The 17,500-nt window shown below is 38.3% G+C and overlaps 1 protein-coding gene across 1 annotated transcript in view; it reads left to right on the top strand.

The window, feature by feature from the left end:
• The window catches only part of LOC125028724 (inhibitor of Bruton tyrosine kinase-like), a 59,708-nt gene that overhangs the window by 41,305 nt on the left and 903 nt on the right, over positions 1-17,500 (top strand). Inside the window, exons 11-19 of the mRNA XM_047618204.1 lie at positions 511-696; positions 835-1,151; positions 1,324-1,523; positions 3,044-3,352; positions 3,442-3,619; positions 8,165-8,263; positions 8,373-8,509; positions 8,622-8,784; positions 17,447-17,500. The exon at positions 17,447-17,500 is cut by the window's right edge and continues 214 nt beyond it. Coding sequence (XP_047474160.1) covers positions 511-696; positions 835-1,151; positions 1,324-1,523; positions 3,044-3,352; positions 3,442-3,619; positions 8,165-8,263; positions 8,373-8,509; positions 8,622-8,784; positions 17,447-17,500 — 1,643 coding nt within the window. The remainder of the gene's footprint in view (positions 1-510; positions 697-834; positions 1,152-1,323; positions 1,524-3,043; positions 3,353-3,441; positions 3,620-8,164; positions 8,264-8,372; positions 8,510-8,621; positions 8,785-17,446) is intronic.

Below are 17,500 nucleotides of genomic sequence, written 5' to 3'. Positions count from 1 at the left end.
GGGCATGGCATGTATTCTTGCCACATGTGGCGAATGGGTTAATATTTATGTGCATATATAAATATATGCATATGTTTATATTTATATATATATATTTATATTTATGTATATATTTATATTTATATATGGTAGAAAGGCCCATTATGCAAAAACTAGATTATTGTAAATGAGCCTACAGTTTTGAAATCCACCTGAATTCCATCTATATATATATTAAAATATATATATATATATATATATATATATATATATATATGTATATATATATATATATATATTTTAATATATATAGATATATATATATATATATATATATATATATATATATATATTTTAATATATATATAGATATATATATATATATATATATATATGTATATATGGGGCAAATGGGTTAATATCCATATATATGCTGTATGCAAATATTTCTTTGAGATACATATTCTATAATGTATTTTTTATGTTAATGTTTCATTTAAAGTACAGTTATAACCTTAATTGTTAATGAAGAATTTTAATTTCAGCAGTAATGTGATTGCCTCAGATGTCAGTATTAAGTATTCTCGAAAAATTAACCAGGAGCTGTGGGATGTAATGATTTCAAGCAAAACAGGTGATAATCTAGGAGCTCACAAGTGTGTTCTCTCTGCAAGATCAGAATATTTCAACTGTATGTTTGGAGCTAACTGGATTGAGGTGAGTGAATAGCCTTAATTCTGTTCATAACAAGCATATTTCTAAAAGCATATATCCCTGCTTTTTGCAGTGAATGAAAATGGTGATATTAAATTGATATGTAATTAGATTATGATATATCATTCACATCTTTTCCAGTCAACATCTACAAAAACATTAAGTATGCCTCTGCCAACCAATATATTGGTCATTATTCTGGATTATTTATATGAAGATGACTCACCAAAGCTTCGACAGTGTCGAGAGCCCGAATTTGTTTGCAACGTGCTTGTGGTAGCTGATCAGCTTTTAGTCACACGACTTTGTGAGATATGTGAAGATGTGCTAGTGGGATTGCTAACTCTAAAGAATGCTGCAGACTTGTTAGAGTTTGCAGGTACATACAATGCAAAACAATTGAAGGTTTCAGCAATGCAGTTCATCTGTCTGAATTTAGCTGCTGTATTAGAGAATGGGTTAGTATCCATAGGTCTGTTGATTTTTTATTGTTAAAATAAAGTTTATGTTGACATTACTTTGTTTTGGATAGTGTAGAAAATAGTGAATGAGTTATTTAAAAATTGAAGGATACTCTTTCAAGTTGCAAAAAAATTATTGGTCACTGATATACTGATCATTCTTTCACAGATCTCTTCTGACCATTAGCAGTGGTGACATTCTTATGGATTTGTCAATTTACTACCGCAAATTTATCCCACAAATGTGCTACCGTAAGTTAACCCCTTATGATCAGTCACCATATGCAGATGAACTGGAAAGGCTTCTAGAGCAAAATCCAGTGGTATTACCAGGGTCTGAAGAGGAATGGGAAGACACATATGTCAAAGGTAAAATAAGAAGAAGAAAAAAACAAAAAAAAAACAAAAAAATATTTTACCCTTTCTGTTTGTCTTTCACCTTTAGGAATAGAACTATTTAGATCAGAGGTGTTAAACTCAAAATCCTTGGAGGCCACCTTTCATTTCATATTGATGGCCGATAAAGGATGAAAACATAGTATTTTCCTGTATGTTTTTTTTTTTCCGTTTATTAGATTTTAAATAATGATGACACTTTTTTATTATTATTATTAAATTTTCACACAGATAACTCCACAACTGCTTAATCACATAGCTGTCTTACCTGTCTAAACTTTTCCTGGATTTTTAGATTTTGTTATTGCTGTTAGTATTGTTAGTAATATTATAATAATCATAATGTCAATGATAATGATCACTCAAGGAATGAGGTCACAGAGTCCTACTAATTAGCTCCTTAGTGGCACTTGTGGAGTCATCTATGTGCAAACAAAATTCACAAAAGAACATTAAAGTCAACAGTGCATTTACCCAGCAGCAATAGGTTAAGAGCAGTTGTTGACTACATTAGATGTGCTGCTTTAGCTAGCACTGTATGGTAGTCAACTTTACTACACATATAGAAAAACATGTGGCCTTGTGCTATTCTTAACAAGAGATTTTGCTTTTAGGAACCACTGCTAAAACAAGGTAGTATTGTAAACTATACATGGTAGGGTACCTGGTACTTTATTATCATTATTATTATTATAAAAATGATACTAATAATGCAACTCGCAAATTCATTTGAAGAATTTCATTTTCTGACCCTTTTTGATATTCAAAGTCAGTCTCAGTGAACCAGACTTGATGGTCTTAAAAGGTTAAGAATGTCAATGTTTTTTAAAGCTAAGAAATTTCCTTTTTTTTCTCCATAGACTTTTGCTTAACATAAACATACCATAAATCCAGAATTCTGCAATAGTAGAAAATTATTCCATGTTTTGCTCAGTAATTTTTTAGGGGGGAGATTACTAACAAAAAGTAGTAAGTTTTATTTTTATTTTTACTAGTGTTCTTGTAACTGCTCTCATGTTAAGATATGGTGAGTCCAAAAAGAAGAACCATTAATCATAAAAAAAACTAGAATCGATTTGAAGGAAGGGAAAAATGAAATTCATTAAAATACATGCTCAGTTTGCGATTACCATTTTTAGTTTCTGTCGTCACAATTAATAGCTAAATCCATTAATTTTTGTAAACAATTATTATTAGTAATTATAGGAATTGTAAGTAAAACAAAAAAAGGATGAATAGGAAAACAGTTATGTCAGAGCCTTTTTTACTATAGTGCTTCTTCAGAGCAGAAAGGCTTTTTATATATTCATGTTTTATCCTGATCTTCCCTTTGTTGTACTGTTTACAGCTTGCTCAGCATGAATCCCACATAGATACTGGGAGTGTTCATTCCTACTCCTTCCTCTGGAAGTGAGTGGACCAGCATTTGTACCAATGCTACTGATATATATCTTTGAGTTTAGTAATATATGATTTATCCTGCATTTACACAGATAGACTGAGTAGGAGTAATGGGCACAGTTCTTCACGCAAAAAGAAACGCTCACACAGAAATAGTCAGAGTGAATCACGAACAAGAAATTCTTCAACTTCTTCCCAGTTTTCTGTGGGTTCACTGTCTGATTCCGATTCTTTAAAAGACTTACAGCAAGAATTGGAAGCTCTTAATTTTGATGACTTAGAGGAACGTTCCATTGAGAATAATGGAAAGGTCACTCTACACTCTGAAAAAAATGAATGCCATTCTGAACTGATCATCGACAGGGAAGGGAAAATTGCAAGTCAGAATCATATTTCAGCTGGTATGTATATGTGTATGCATGTACTTTATTATAATGCTTTATTTTCCATTAGTATTTAATTTTTTCCCTAAAATTTTGAATCTTTACAGAACATTCACCTTGGCAGAAAGTCAGGAAGAAAAAAAACATTGTGGATCAGCTGGTACTGGCTCCACAGAGTCTAGCTAAAGAAAATACCAGCATTGAAACTTGTACATATAATGTCAACTGTTCTGATAAGATTCCTCAAGTTCAACTTGTAACCCAAAAAATAGAAGCTTCAACAAGGTATGGAATGGCAGTGCTGATGTTGTTAAAGATGTCTTTTTCTAATGAAAATCAGTTATTTGAGTTACTTAACCCATTGCTGACGGGCAATGCCATGCCATGCCCACTGTGAGTTTACATGTTTGATAGTTTTTACACATAGATGGCTACACTTGTACTAAGTCACCAATGTACCAATTAAGAGTACTGCCTGTCTCGCCCGTTCACCCTTTTCATTGATTTACGAAAATATTTTACATTATCTTATTTTGTTGTTACTAATGTTCATAACATTTTAGTAATTATAATGCTTAAATTAAAAATAACTCCATCAATATTCATAGTACTAGCAAAAAATACGTTTTTTCCCGCCAATTCAAGGAAAAGTGAAATCAGGTAAGGTCACAAGATCTACTAATTGACTCCTCTGTGGCTAAGCACTAGCAGAGCCATCTATGTACAGAGACATTTCACAAAAATATAAAAAATGAGCACAGCAATTTCCCCATTTTTCATTCATTTTCCACAATATTTTTATTTAAGTTTTTCATTGCCATAATTTTTGACATATTTTGGTTTTCTACTGTCAAGATGTCTTACACTTATTTTGCTCAGTAGTTTAACCCCTACAGTGTTGATGACATAACCATTGCATCTTCAAAAATTTGGACAGAGGGGTGGAACATGAAAATGCTATCATGGGAAATTAGTTGAGGGCCAGTTGACATGAAATTGAATATAAATGCGGGGAGCAGGGAGTATGGTCCCTCTCTCTCAGCAAGTGAGTTAATGTTAGTTATAGAACAAACATATTGTTACAGACCCAATTTTGATAATCTATTGTTAGAAGATTATAATGTAAATATGGCAATAGATCTTGCTTGTATCATAATGGTAATATTACACATTTAGAATGTGATCTGGCATCCTTATAGTCATTATCCCTGCATCAGTTGTAAAGTGCTATATGTATTTTGTAATGAAATACAGCAATAAAAATGTAGGAGACGGCTTAATTTACATTTGAAAATTTATCAGAAGAATCCTCAAAGCTTTTCTTATTATTTCCAAAGTGGAAGAATTTTCAACAGAGGAAAAATTGCAATAGGACAAATAAAGGACAGTCCTTAAAGGTAAGGACAAAATTAAAGACAGTCCTTACTGATGCGAATGGAAAATATCTGTAAAATATAAGAAATGGCTAAGTTAATTTTTGACAAATTTTTCTATCATTTTCAATGCAGAATGATCTACGCCTGTTTTAAACTTAGGCTGAGCCATAGACAAAAACTGCCTGTCAAAGATATTTTTGTTGGAAGTATAGACAAATTTGCCGAGTCAAGGATTTATGAAGATAATCCCACAAGAGTAGTGACAGGGAGACTTTGGAGGCCCATTCTGATTTACTATCAAGCATTAGTTGATCCAATTTCTACATGTATATAGCAATTTTCTAGTCAACAATACAAATGGTGCCATGCAGCTTCACAACTGATGCAGTGACAACAAACCTATGGTTGCTCATACTATTGTCATTATAGAAGTGAGATTTATTTCATTATTTAGTTTCAGCATATTGCTGCAATCAGTTATCTTTATAGAGTCTATAACAATGTACATGTTTGTCTTATTACCAGCATTGCCATAGACAAAATCGAATGAACAGTTGCAGATCTTTCGTGAATACTGCCCATGGTCTTTATGGCAGGATGATTGATTACTATTGCTATCAAGGGAACTAAAATAATTAGGGAATGAGGTGGCTGCCCTCTCTGAGGTGAGAAGCCTTGGCAGCGGCATGATCAGTATGGAGGTTACTCCATTTGATGAGGATATTATGGCCAGCTGACTAAAACCTTCAGAAGGGGAGGTTGACTCTAGTTGATGAATGTATTATGCTTTTGGCTTGTGTCTCTTATCGCTGTGTATGCTCCTACTGAAGTTAGCAAATTTGAGAGACTTCAATGTGACAGTAGCTTGTTATTGAGCTGGCTACAAGATGTCTGTCGGTCCCCATGGCTCAGGTCCTGGTCTCAGTAGCGAAAATAGCCTCCTTCTCCAGAATTTTGCTAGGTCCCAGAGAGTGAGGATTTCTGGCCACTTCAAAACACTATCTCTCCAGTGTTTCATTTGGACAGATTGAAAGATGAGAGTGCATACCTCTGATTGATTTGCAGTACTGGAAAACAGGATGGACTCGTACCTCTGTGGGATTCCTTCAAGCACGAAACACTCAATGCAGTGCAGGAGTCTGTGTGAATACCAGAGATCAAGGCATAGAGATTCAGGACTCGTACACTGCTGAGAAGGGAATAGTACATCAGGAATCTTGTTGAGGAGGTTCAAAGCCATTTCTTATTAAATTACTTTCCAACCTGATAAAACTGAACTCCAATCCTCCCTTACAGATCTCCTCAGTGGATGAATGGATCATTTCAGATCTTGGAGTATTTTGAGCAGCTGTATTAGTTAGACCCTCCAGCAGTTATATTGGACACAAGTGATATCACAATCCCTGTGCCAATCCACCCATCAGCAAATAACCTCCTTCACTGACCAATTTTTTTTTTTTTTTGGGGGGTGGGATCTCTAAGCTAAAGGGTGTGAAAGCTGCAGGCATATGAGCCTACAGTCTGGTACCTTTTCCCCACTGAGGGGCATAGTCATCTCTTTTAGGAAGGGGAAAGGGAGGGGGTTCTTTGGGACTGATTGGCCTGGCAGCATTAGCCATGAACTCAGTCAATAGAGGCCAAAGTTAAGGCCCTGTCAATAAATGATTAATTAATTGAACTCCACTTTAGTTTTTCTATGGGGGTGGGGGCTCTTTGAATATTAGAAGTTTCAAAATGCTAAAACATTAAAAAAATAATTTTCATAACTGACATGCCATCTTTAAGAAAAAAAACAAAAACAATATTGACAAGAATAAAGCTCTTACATGACAAAACTCTTTCAAACGGCATAAAATTGATTTAAAAAATTATGAGCTGCATGAATGAAGTAAGGATGTAAATTGAAAACCCAGAATATGAGTGAGAGAGAGGGAGGGAGAGAGAGAGGGAGGGAGAGAGAGAGAGAGAGAGAGAGAGAGAGAGAGAGAGAGAGAGAGAGAGAGAGAGAGAGAGAGAGAGAGAGAGAGAGAGAGAGAGAGAGAGAGAGAGAGAGAGAGGGAGAGGGAGAGGGAGAGGGAGAGGGAGAGGGAGAGAGAAGGGGAGAGAGAGGGAGAGAGAAGGGGAGAGAGAGGGAGAGAGAAGGGGAGAGAGAGAGAGAGAGAAGGGGAGAGAGAGAGAGAGAGAAGGGGAGAGAGAGAGAGAGAGAGAAGGGGAGAGAGAGAGAGAGAGAGAAGGGGAGAGAGAGAGAGAGAGAAGGGGAGAGAGAGAGAGAGAGAAGGGGAGAGAGAGAGAGAGAGAAGGGGAGAGAGAGAGAGAGAGAAGGGGAGAGAGAGAGAGAGAGAAGGGGAGAGAGAGAGAGAGAGAAGGGGAGAGAGAGAGAGAGAGAAGGGGAGAAAGAGAGAGAGAGAAGGGGAGAAAGAGAGAGAGAGAAGGGGAGAAAGAGAGAGAGAGAAGGGGAGAAAGAGAGAGAGAGAGAGAGAGAGAGGGAGAGAGAGAGAGAGAGAGAGAGATAGAGAGACAGGGAGAGGGAGAGGGAGAGGGAGAGGGAGAGGGAGAGGGAGAGGGAGAGGGAGAGGGAGAGGGAGAGGGGGAGGGAGAGGGAGGGAGGGAGGGAGGGAGGGAGGGAGAGAGGGAGGGAGAGAGAGAGGGAGAGAGAGAGGGAGAGAGAGAGGGAGAGAGAGAGAGAGAGAGAGAGAGAGAGAGAGAGAGAGAGAGAGAGAGAGAGAGAGAGAGAGAGAGAGAGAGAGAGAGAGAGAGAGAGAGAGAGAGAGAGAGAAGGGGAGAGAGAGAGAGATGGATGGATGGATGGATGGATGGATGGATGGATGGATGGATGGGGGAGGGATAAGGAGAAGAGAGAGAGAGAGAGATGGATGGATGGATGGATGGGGGAGGGATAAGGAGAAGAGAGAGAGAGTAGGAGGGAGGGATAATGAAAAAAGAGGGGAGGAGAGAGTTGACAAGGGGGGAAATGAGATAGGAGGAGGAGAGAAAAGACAAAATACAAAAATAAAGCAAGAGATACAATGTTGGTGAGAAAGAGAATTTAAAGTTATTGCACATGAGATAGAATGAGATTGCTTCAGTGGCAAAAATGTTATGTACATGTATATCCATAATAATTTTTGTTTGTGGATGGGAATATAATTTCAGATACTTTATCTTAAAGATAAATGGATATAGATACAAGTTATTATGAAATCCATAGATGCAGATCTGTATAGTTGTGGATATGTATATCCATTACATCACTACTACATGTGCATCTGAGGCACTAAGTTGAATTCATAAAAGATTATGTAATTAGACCCTTCATTTGTCATTATTAATATTTTTACTTTTTCCTTTTTTTTCTACCTTTTTCTATCTTTCTTTACAAAGTTCAAAATAAAAAATACAGATCTGACAGAATTCTAATACATTGTTTTCTGGTAATTATATTCTTTATTTTCAGAAATGAAGGGCTACAGAAAAAGATCCCCTTTATTGAATTTCCCAGTCTGAGAGATTCACTGTCATGTCCACCAAGGATTATAGATGCTTCCCTAAATAAGTTAGTATTTGGGAAAAAAAATGTATATGTAATTTAAATTATATATAATTAAACAGGTATATGATAATGGTTATTATATTTCTTTTTAATTTTTACTTATATCCACTAGTCGAATGGGAAAGACATCACAGAAACAGTCAAAAAAAAATTTTTCAAGTGGAACTGCTCTGGAAAAAGGAAAAGACCCAAAGCAGAAAAAGCACAAGGGCAGTTCACCATGGGGTCAGTCATCACCTCCAGCCTGGGGTTAGTGTGACTTGTTTATTTACTTGTCCATTTTTTCACAATCCTGTCAGTGGTTGATTTAATGTACTATTTTATGAATCAAATCCAAACAACCTTACATGCTTCTTCACAGGGGTAGACAGTGATGTGACTGGAATCATCAATGATGTCAAAGGTATGCAAACATTATCAGATATAATGAAAGCTGAGGAGGCATCACTAAAGGAAAGAACTCTGCAGGCAACCACTCCTATACCTATCCAGAAAAGCAAAACTTCTCAAACTATGAAAAAGTGGTAAGAATTTTGTTAATGAGATATAATCATTGTAATTAACCTAATTAATTCATGAAAAAAAATGAAAGTTATTCTATTTCCTTTCATATATACCAATTCATTCAATACTGAGAGGATATTCAGGTAAAAAAGAAATATATCTAAATATGTGTATATACATACACATACATATATGTATATATGTATATGTGTATATTTCTAAGTATTTATATAATTATATATATATGTAAACATTATGTATGTATATATATATATATATATATATATATATATGTAAACATTATGTATGCATATATATATATATATATATATTATATGTATATGTATATGTATATATATGTATATATGTATATATATGTATATATATGTATATATGTATATATATGTATATGTATTTATGTATATATATGTATATGTATATATGTATATATATGTATATATGTATATATATATGTATATGTATATATGTGTATATATATATATATATGTATATATATATATATGTATATGTATATATGTATATATATGTATATATATATATGTATATATGTATATATACATGTATGTCATGCATACATATATAAATATAAATTCATACATATATATGTATGTGCATATATGTAAATATATACATGTATGTATATGTATATATATGTATGAATATATTTATATATATGTATATTTATATATCTACATATACATCTACTTACCTATCTAACTATATGTGTGTGTGTGTGTGTATGTGTATATATACACATTTGTGTGTATGTAGGTATGTATATGTATGTAAATATGTGTGTGTGTGTGTGTGTGTGTATGTGTGTGTGTGTGTGTGTGTGTGTGTGTGTGTGTGTGTGTGTGTGTGTGTTTGTGTGTTTCTCATGTAAATATAATCGAAACCAGTCAAATACATCTTTTCTGTACCTTTTCTAGATATATAAATATATATGTATATTCATAGTATATATATTACATGTATATTTTGTATATTATATATGTGTTGTGCTATATATATATATACACATGTTTTTTGTTTATCTGGCAACAATATCGATGTAAACATAAAATAGATAGTATTTTATGAATGAAGCAAAAACCCTAGGCTGTTTGTAAATGACCAAGAGTATTAGTATCTATTTTTGGAAACTACGGAGGCCATTTCATCTTTCGTTTTCTCCTAAGAAGTGATAACAAAAGATTTATTATCTATCAGTAGTAACAGCTATCATTGACTTTGTTGTGGGATATTTTTTTAAATGCGATTTCCTGGAAATGTTGTTTTATCGAAATGGCAACACCTATGGAGGTGAGGCAGTATGTCTGCCTTCTTTCAACAATAATTTTCAATTGTAGCTGCATATTTCTTGGAACATGAAAGTGCTTCATTCTTTAAATGTCTATGTATGGCAGCTAAGTCAAATAAATATCTCTGCAAAAATCATTGATACCTTTGTAAATGCTTCTCATGGGCTACACCATCTAGTAGTAGTAGTAGTAGGTTTTTTTTTTTTTTTTTTTTTTTTCTTTGCCACATAACACTTATTAAATAAACAGAAAATATGCTATATATTCCTCAGTATAGAACAGAATTTGGATGTAAAACTGCAGTAGTGTGTGTGTGTGTATGTGTGTGTGTGTGTGTGTGTGTGTGTGTGTGTGTGTGTGTGTGTGTGTGTACGTATGTGTGTGTGTGTGTGTACGTATGTGTGTGTATGTACGTATGTGTGTGTGTGTGTGTGTGTGTGTGTGTGTGTGTGTGTGTGTGTGTGTTTGTGTGTTTGTGTGTCGGCAACGCGCCGACTCTGAGCGCGTGAATTCGGTACATCAAGCTGAATCAGCCAGCCGCACGCCACATTTCGGGCATATTGTTATGACGCCTATAGGCGTGACCCGACGCCATTGGGTTAAAACTAAAGTGGCTTCAATACTGCGTCGACATTTGTTATGATCCTCGCTAGCAACACCCTGAAAATATCAATTTAAATTCTCTCGGAGAAAACTCCCACAAATATGAATTGATATTGACAGCCAATCCCTTGCCCGTGGTTGTCGTGCTTTTTCGTTTTTTTCCCTTCTCCAACCTCTTCTACTATCTACTTCCTAAGGTGTGAGAACTGTGCTGAAAGGATGAAAGGCTGACTTTGTGTCAGTCCTGAACAGCCAGAGGGAGCCATGGGCATTGTTTCCCTGTTTTAGTTGTCTAACCCATACCCCTCAAGGGGACCCTAAGGGGTAGACTGTTTCTCTCCCCAACATACACCAGGTTTACCATGGCCAATAATGAAGATGTTATACCCTTATTAGGGGCAATGAGGCTTGCCCCTTTATCAAATAGCCCCACCAATTCCTGATTCCCAACCCCAGGCTCTCCTTTGACCACGGCTCCTCAATGCCTACTAGTACATTATCCATCCAAGTAAACACTTGGTCTCCAGGAGACATTCCTACTCTCCCAGTATGCTCAACTTCATCACCTCTACCCCTACAACCTTCTTCATCAACAACCCCATTCTCCTTTATTACTATACAGCCTTATTGTTCATCTCTCCATAATACTACCTACTAGCCCAGCCAAATGGGACTGATTTTTCATGATCCCTCCCACAGCCCCCTACTCTGACAACACTCTTCTCTTCCACCAAAAACAAGTAGGCAAAGTCTCTTTCCGTAGCCGACACGATCATTCCCGTCTTGTCACAGTAACATCAGAAAACCAAGCTATAGCATTATCAACTCTATCAACTTCCTCTACCTATCCCTCCTACATCTTACTTCCCTGCTTCTACCTCCTACCCTCCTACATCTTACTTCCCTGCTTCTACCTCCTACCCTCCTACATCTTACTTCCCTGCTTCTTCCTCCTACCCTCCCAAGTCAAATTCTTTTGCCACTTTAAAACCAGACACACCAATCTCTACTGCAGCCCCAAACACCTTCCCCTCTCCCTCCCCACACTACCAGTAGCAGACAGACTAAATGTTCTATCCTTTCTCCTCCTACCACACACTCACCTCCACTTACCTTTGCCTCTACTCCTCTAGCACCAGTCTTCTCTTTCCCCCTCATACAAAAACCATTGTTTCACAAAACTCCCTAACCAACTCCTTTACGGAAACTCTTGAAGATATTCAAAACTATCTACTCGAGTCCCAAACTGACACCGAAACCCCTCATTCACCCTCAAATTCCACAACTCCCTCTCCCTCCACATTCAAAGTGACTGCTGGTGTTCATCCTCCTCCTACTCATATTCCTCCTACATCCCTTCCTCCTACTCCCTCCCAACACAACCCATCCCCCCCCCAGATCCAGATCTAGCTCCACCTACATTAACCCTCCCTTATCCCTTCCACTCCCTCCTGGATACACATGTGAATCCCTTATGTCACAACTATGCCCTTCCCCAGATCTTCCACCTCCTGATACAACACCATCTCCCCCATCTCATTCCTTATCCCCTAGCTCCTTCCCCTTCAAATTCTCCAACACGCAATATAACCGTTATTGCTCCTCGATCAACTACACCTACATTGGAATATTCGCGGTTTCCGTTCTCACAGACCTTATTTTTGTCATATCCTTTCTTCTTAAAACCCATCCATTATCTGCCTTCAAGAGACTTTTATATCCCATTTTCTGCTTTGACAACCTGTTCTTCCTCAGATGCATACATATCCTTCACTTTACCTAATCCGACCTAAACCCATTCACTCATCAACTCCAATGCCCAGCTTTAACCTTTTCAATGTTAATCTAAATAGCTGACGTACATAGATTTTTAAACCATATAGCATTTTCAAGTCTCAAGAAATATGCAGCTAAAATTGATACTTGCTGTGTTGCAAGAAGGGGGAAATTCTGCTTGCCTCCATAGGTGTTGCTATTTCTTTAAACAAACAATTCTAGGAAATTGCATTTAAAAAATATCCCAAAACAAAGACAGTGATAGCTAATACTACATGATTTGTTACCACTTGTTTGAAGAAAACAAAAGATGAAATGGTTTACGTGGTTTCCAAAAATAGATACTAATACACTTGTTGGTCATTTATGTTCTACCAATCACACTCTTTCTTACAAACAACCAAGGGTTTTATCCTCATTCATAAAGATACTATTTACTCTATGTTTTCATCAAAGTGGCTGCCATATGAACTAAAGTGGGACCCAAGTGTACTGAAATATAATTGCACAACTGTATATACTCAGGTATGTGGGCATGTACACACATACACTTGTATGTATTTATATGTGCACATTTGTTTGTGTATATGCATGTATCCATGTACATTTGCCTGTATACATTTGTGCATGTACACTTGTATGTATGCATGTGTGCAACTACACTTGAATGAAGCATACATGGCAACATCTATACATACATCATCATTTGGGAGCTAATGCCAGGAGGGGAACATAGCTGCATCCACCCTTCATTTCCACCTATGAGACTCTCTCATGCTGAGCCACCAGGCAAGGGCCCGGTCCATCTCTAGCTCTTCACGACAGGTTTGATCAATCTACCCAAGCCTCAACTTTTTCTAGGTCGTCCCACAGGCATCTTCCACCCAGGGTTGCCTCGAAGAGAGACAACCTGGTGGGCAGGATCATTATGTGGGAAATGAGCCAGGTGGCCATATATCCTGACTTGGCAATCACAGATTGTACCAGTCTCCAACTGTACCTGATGATCAGGTGCTAGGATCTATTACAAAAGGCATCAAGACTAGATTCCAAACCACAAGATAGCATCCAACTTTCCCTACTGTATAGTAAATCTGGCAGCATGCATCATGGCCTTGAAGACACATAGCTTGGTCCTTCTGCACAGTTATCGGCATCTCCAAATGTTCTTGTTGAGAGATTTCATACCCTCTGCTGCCAGGCCAATCCGTCTACTGACTTCCTGATCTGACAACCCAGAGTCGTGAACTGCACTCCTGAGGTATATATTGCTCTGTATGACCAATGTTCTCACCACAATCATGTACCAATTGAACAGGATGTCCTAGCAGGCCCCCAAAATCCTTGATCTTGGTCCTGGAGACCTCTAACCCCCGGGGTTTCGCTTCATTGCTAAATGCATCAAGAGCTGCCATTAGGGTTTCCAGTGATTCAGAAAGAACAACATTATCAGCAAAGTCAAGGTCTGTAACCTTAATTTTGCCAGAGTTGCTCCACAGAGACTTTGGACAGTAGCTTTACCCAGTATCCAGTCCATGCAAGTGTTGGAAAGTGTTGGTGCAAGAACACAGCCTTGCCTCATTCTTGAACTAATAGGGAAGAAGCTCAACAGGCCCCCACCACACTTTACAGCACTTTCAGTACCAGCATACAGGCTTGCTATTAATCCAACAATCCTTGTTAGAATTCCTTTTTTGTCTCAGAATCTCCCAGAGTGATTCAAGATAAACAAACAATTCCAGGAAATCCCATCTAATAAATATCCCAAAACAAAGTCAGTAATAGCTAATACTACATGATTTGTTACCACTTGTTTGAAGAAAACAAAAGATGAAACGCCTTCTTGAGGTCAGTGTAAGCTGCAAGCAGCCCACGTCCACGTCAGCGCTATAAAATGACTCGAAGTGCCAGGATATGGTCTATTGTGGACTTACCAGGAGTGAATCCAGATTTCTCTGCCCTCTGGTTCCTCAGGTGGTGGTCTCTAATACATCTCAGAAGGATGTGAGCAACAACCCTGCCTGGTATAGTGAGTATTGAGTATCATCAGTGATTGCTGCAGTCCCACCGATCCCCATTCCCCTTCCAACGAGGAATGACCACACCCCTCAGCAGGTCGGGGGGAATGGTACCTGTCTGCCAGACACCCCAACAGGATCTGAGATTATCTGGCCACTTGCTGAGTGGACTGCAATCATCTGTCTGGAGGGCTTGGAATTCAGCTTTCTCAGGGCATGGTAAGCAGGACAAAGGTCATCTACTAGGAAATGGCTTTCAACCTCCTCTGTAAGATTCCTGATAAACTGTTCCTTGTCCCTTCTCACCAGTGACCTAGTTCTGCTCACCAGGGAATGATGCAAGTTGCGATCCCCTGACAGACAAGCCTCGCAACAATCGTCTGTGGCTTCAAATGTCTCCTGCGAGATGAAATTCTGTCTTGCTCTTGGGCATTTACCAATCAATTCTTGGGCTGCATCAAGCGTTCCACGCTTGAAGGTGTACTACAAAAGAACAGGGTCTGTCAGGCCCCCGAGTGCTACCAGAGATAGCTTCAGCAAATCCCCAAGCACACTCCCCCTCCCTCAATCTGTCCACATGAAACACCCAAAGGTGTTCATTGTTGAGATGGGGGGTTCTGAAATGAACTCAGATAGTAGCTACAACTACTCTGTGATCAGTTCCACAGAACTTGGCACTCCAATACATCCTGCAGTTCTGGAGGATCCTCTAGTAAGTGCTAACAAGGATGTGGTTGACCTCCTTGGCCACATCACCTGTATCACTGAACCAAGGCCAATGATGCAGGTCAGAATGCTGATACCAAGACCCAGAAAACCTCAATTTCTGGGACCTGGAAAAGGAGACTATTCTCACTGCTAGCATCAGCTCCTGAGCCATGAGGACCAACAGAGATCTCATAGCCAGTTCAGTCACAGCCAGATACCGCAATGAAGTCACCCAGGTATGAATATTTCACCAAGGACAGCTGAATGTTACAGATGCAAGTTTGGCGTAAAACAACTATTTTGCATCAAGTCCACAAACATCAGTAGGAGCATACACAGCAATAAAAGACATGAAGCCAAATGTAAGATTGTCTCAGTACCATTATATGCTCATCAACTGGAGTGACCTCTACTATTGAAGGTTGAAGTCTGCTTTAGATGGCCATGGCTTCTCCCTGGAGACCAGGTGACCATTGCTGCGGCCCGACCAGTAATAAGTATAGCCACTCACACTAATCGTGCTGCTACCAGGTCTTCTCACCTTTGAGAGAGCAGTCACCTTAATTCTCAGCTGCTTCAGCTCCCTCAACAGTAGTTCCAAGCCCCCACCTCAGGCAGTCACTCAGGGTGGATGCCACCTCTGCCACCCCCACCAATTCTGCCCCATATAGTGAGGGTTGGCTGGCTGCAGGCCCCACAATCCACATGTGGGGATCTCATGGGCTTTGCCCCACAAGCCTCATGAAAGGTTGGTGGCTGCCAGACATAAATGGGACAGCGGGTAACCCCCACTCCCAGACCAAGTCCCAGTGGTCGCCATCCCACAGCCTGCCTTACTTGCTATGGAAGAGGGACGTTTGCCCTCACTCTAGCACCAACAACTATGTGATTTGCTGCCAGTTGGTTATCTTTGGGAAACAGACTGCCTGCCTGCCTCCCCACAGCCACCCATTAACCCCAGGGGGCACGGAGGCAGGAGTTAGTACGAAGCCAGGGTGTAGCCATGACTGCACCTGTGGAGGCTCCAAGAGCCTCCACAGTTCAGCCAAGGACCACAAGGTACCAAGTTTCCATGGGTGGCCACTAGGAGGCACTGCAAAGTCTTGATGATGGAGAGGCTATGCGCTTGTGTATGTATTTGCACACATACACTTCAGTGTTTGCATGTGTGCACTTACACTTGTTTGTTTGCATACAATTTTGTAAATATGTACTCTTATATGTTTATGTGTATGTATGTACACATGTATGATTGTGTATACACATACATTTGTATATATAAGTGAATAGACTTATACATGTACATATATGTTTATATGTATACATTTACACGTGTGTATGTGTATACACGTATGTTTGTGCGTATGTGTGTATATATATACATATACATACACATAAGTTTGTATATATTCATATGCCTGTGTTTATACATATATGTATACTCACATGTTGGTATATGTATACTTTTGCATGTATGTTTGAGTATATTTCTATGTACATGTACATTTGTGTATATATGCATGCACATATATTTGTCTCTATATGCTTACACGTATGTTTGTGTGTGTGTGTGTGTGTATATATATATATGTTTACATGTGTGAGCGACACGAGAGATGGACTTAAGGTAGATAATGAAGGTGGCCTTGGCTTTTGGCTTTATTCGCGACAAGGTGAGTGGATGCAAGCTGAGCTCCTTCTGCCAAGGTATGGAGAATGTCTCCCTTTTATTCAGCGGCTACATCCTGGGCGGTGCTTGCTTCCGCTGGCTAGAGTGTCAGGTTTATTAGGCCATGACAGGGGGTGAGTCACTGGGCTTGCTCGAGGGGAACATGTAGGTCACCTAGGAGGTCCTTGGGTGAACCAGGCTCAGGAGTGGAAGGTGCAAAGTGTCTGCTTCCTGTGATAAGGTGTACTCAGGAGGCAGCGACGGGAAGGCGCAGCCTTTGTTCAGCCAGGGACAGATGTGTGGTGCACCACCATCCGGATGTTGTTTATAACATGTAAATTTATGTATATTAGGTATGTTTGTGTAAATTTGTGTACATGTTTACTATATATATATATATATATATATATATATATATATAAATATATATATAAATATGTATATATATATATGTATATGTATATACATATACATATACATACATATATATACACACAAATACAATCATAGATATTTGTATGTTTCTGTTTATATGTACACACTATTTTTGCTATTTGTATTTGCTATTTGTATTTGATTACAGTTGGATGATTGAAACTCTTCCTGATTGTCAAAGAGTCAGAGGTAGTGAAGGAAG

This window comes from Penaeus chinensis, chromosome 9, assembly GCF_019202785.1.
Source record: "Penaeus chinensis breed Huanghai No. 1 chromosome 9, ASM1920278v2, whole genome shotgun sequence".
Taxonomy (NCBI): Eukaryota; Metazoa; Arthropoda; class Malacostraca; order Decapoda; family Penaeidae; genus Penaeus; species Penaeus chinensis.
Note: the sequence above shows the minus strand (reverse complement) of the source record. Positions and strands in the feature narration are given on the sequence as shown.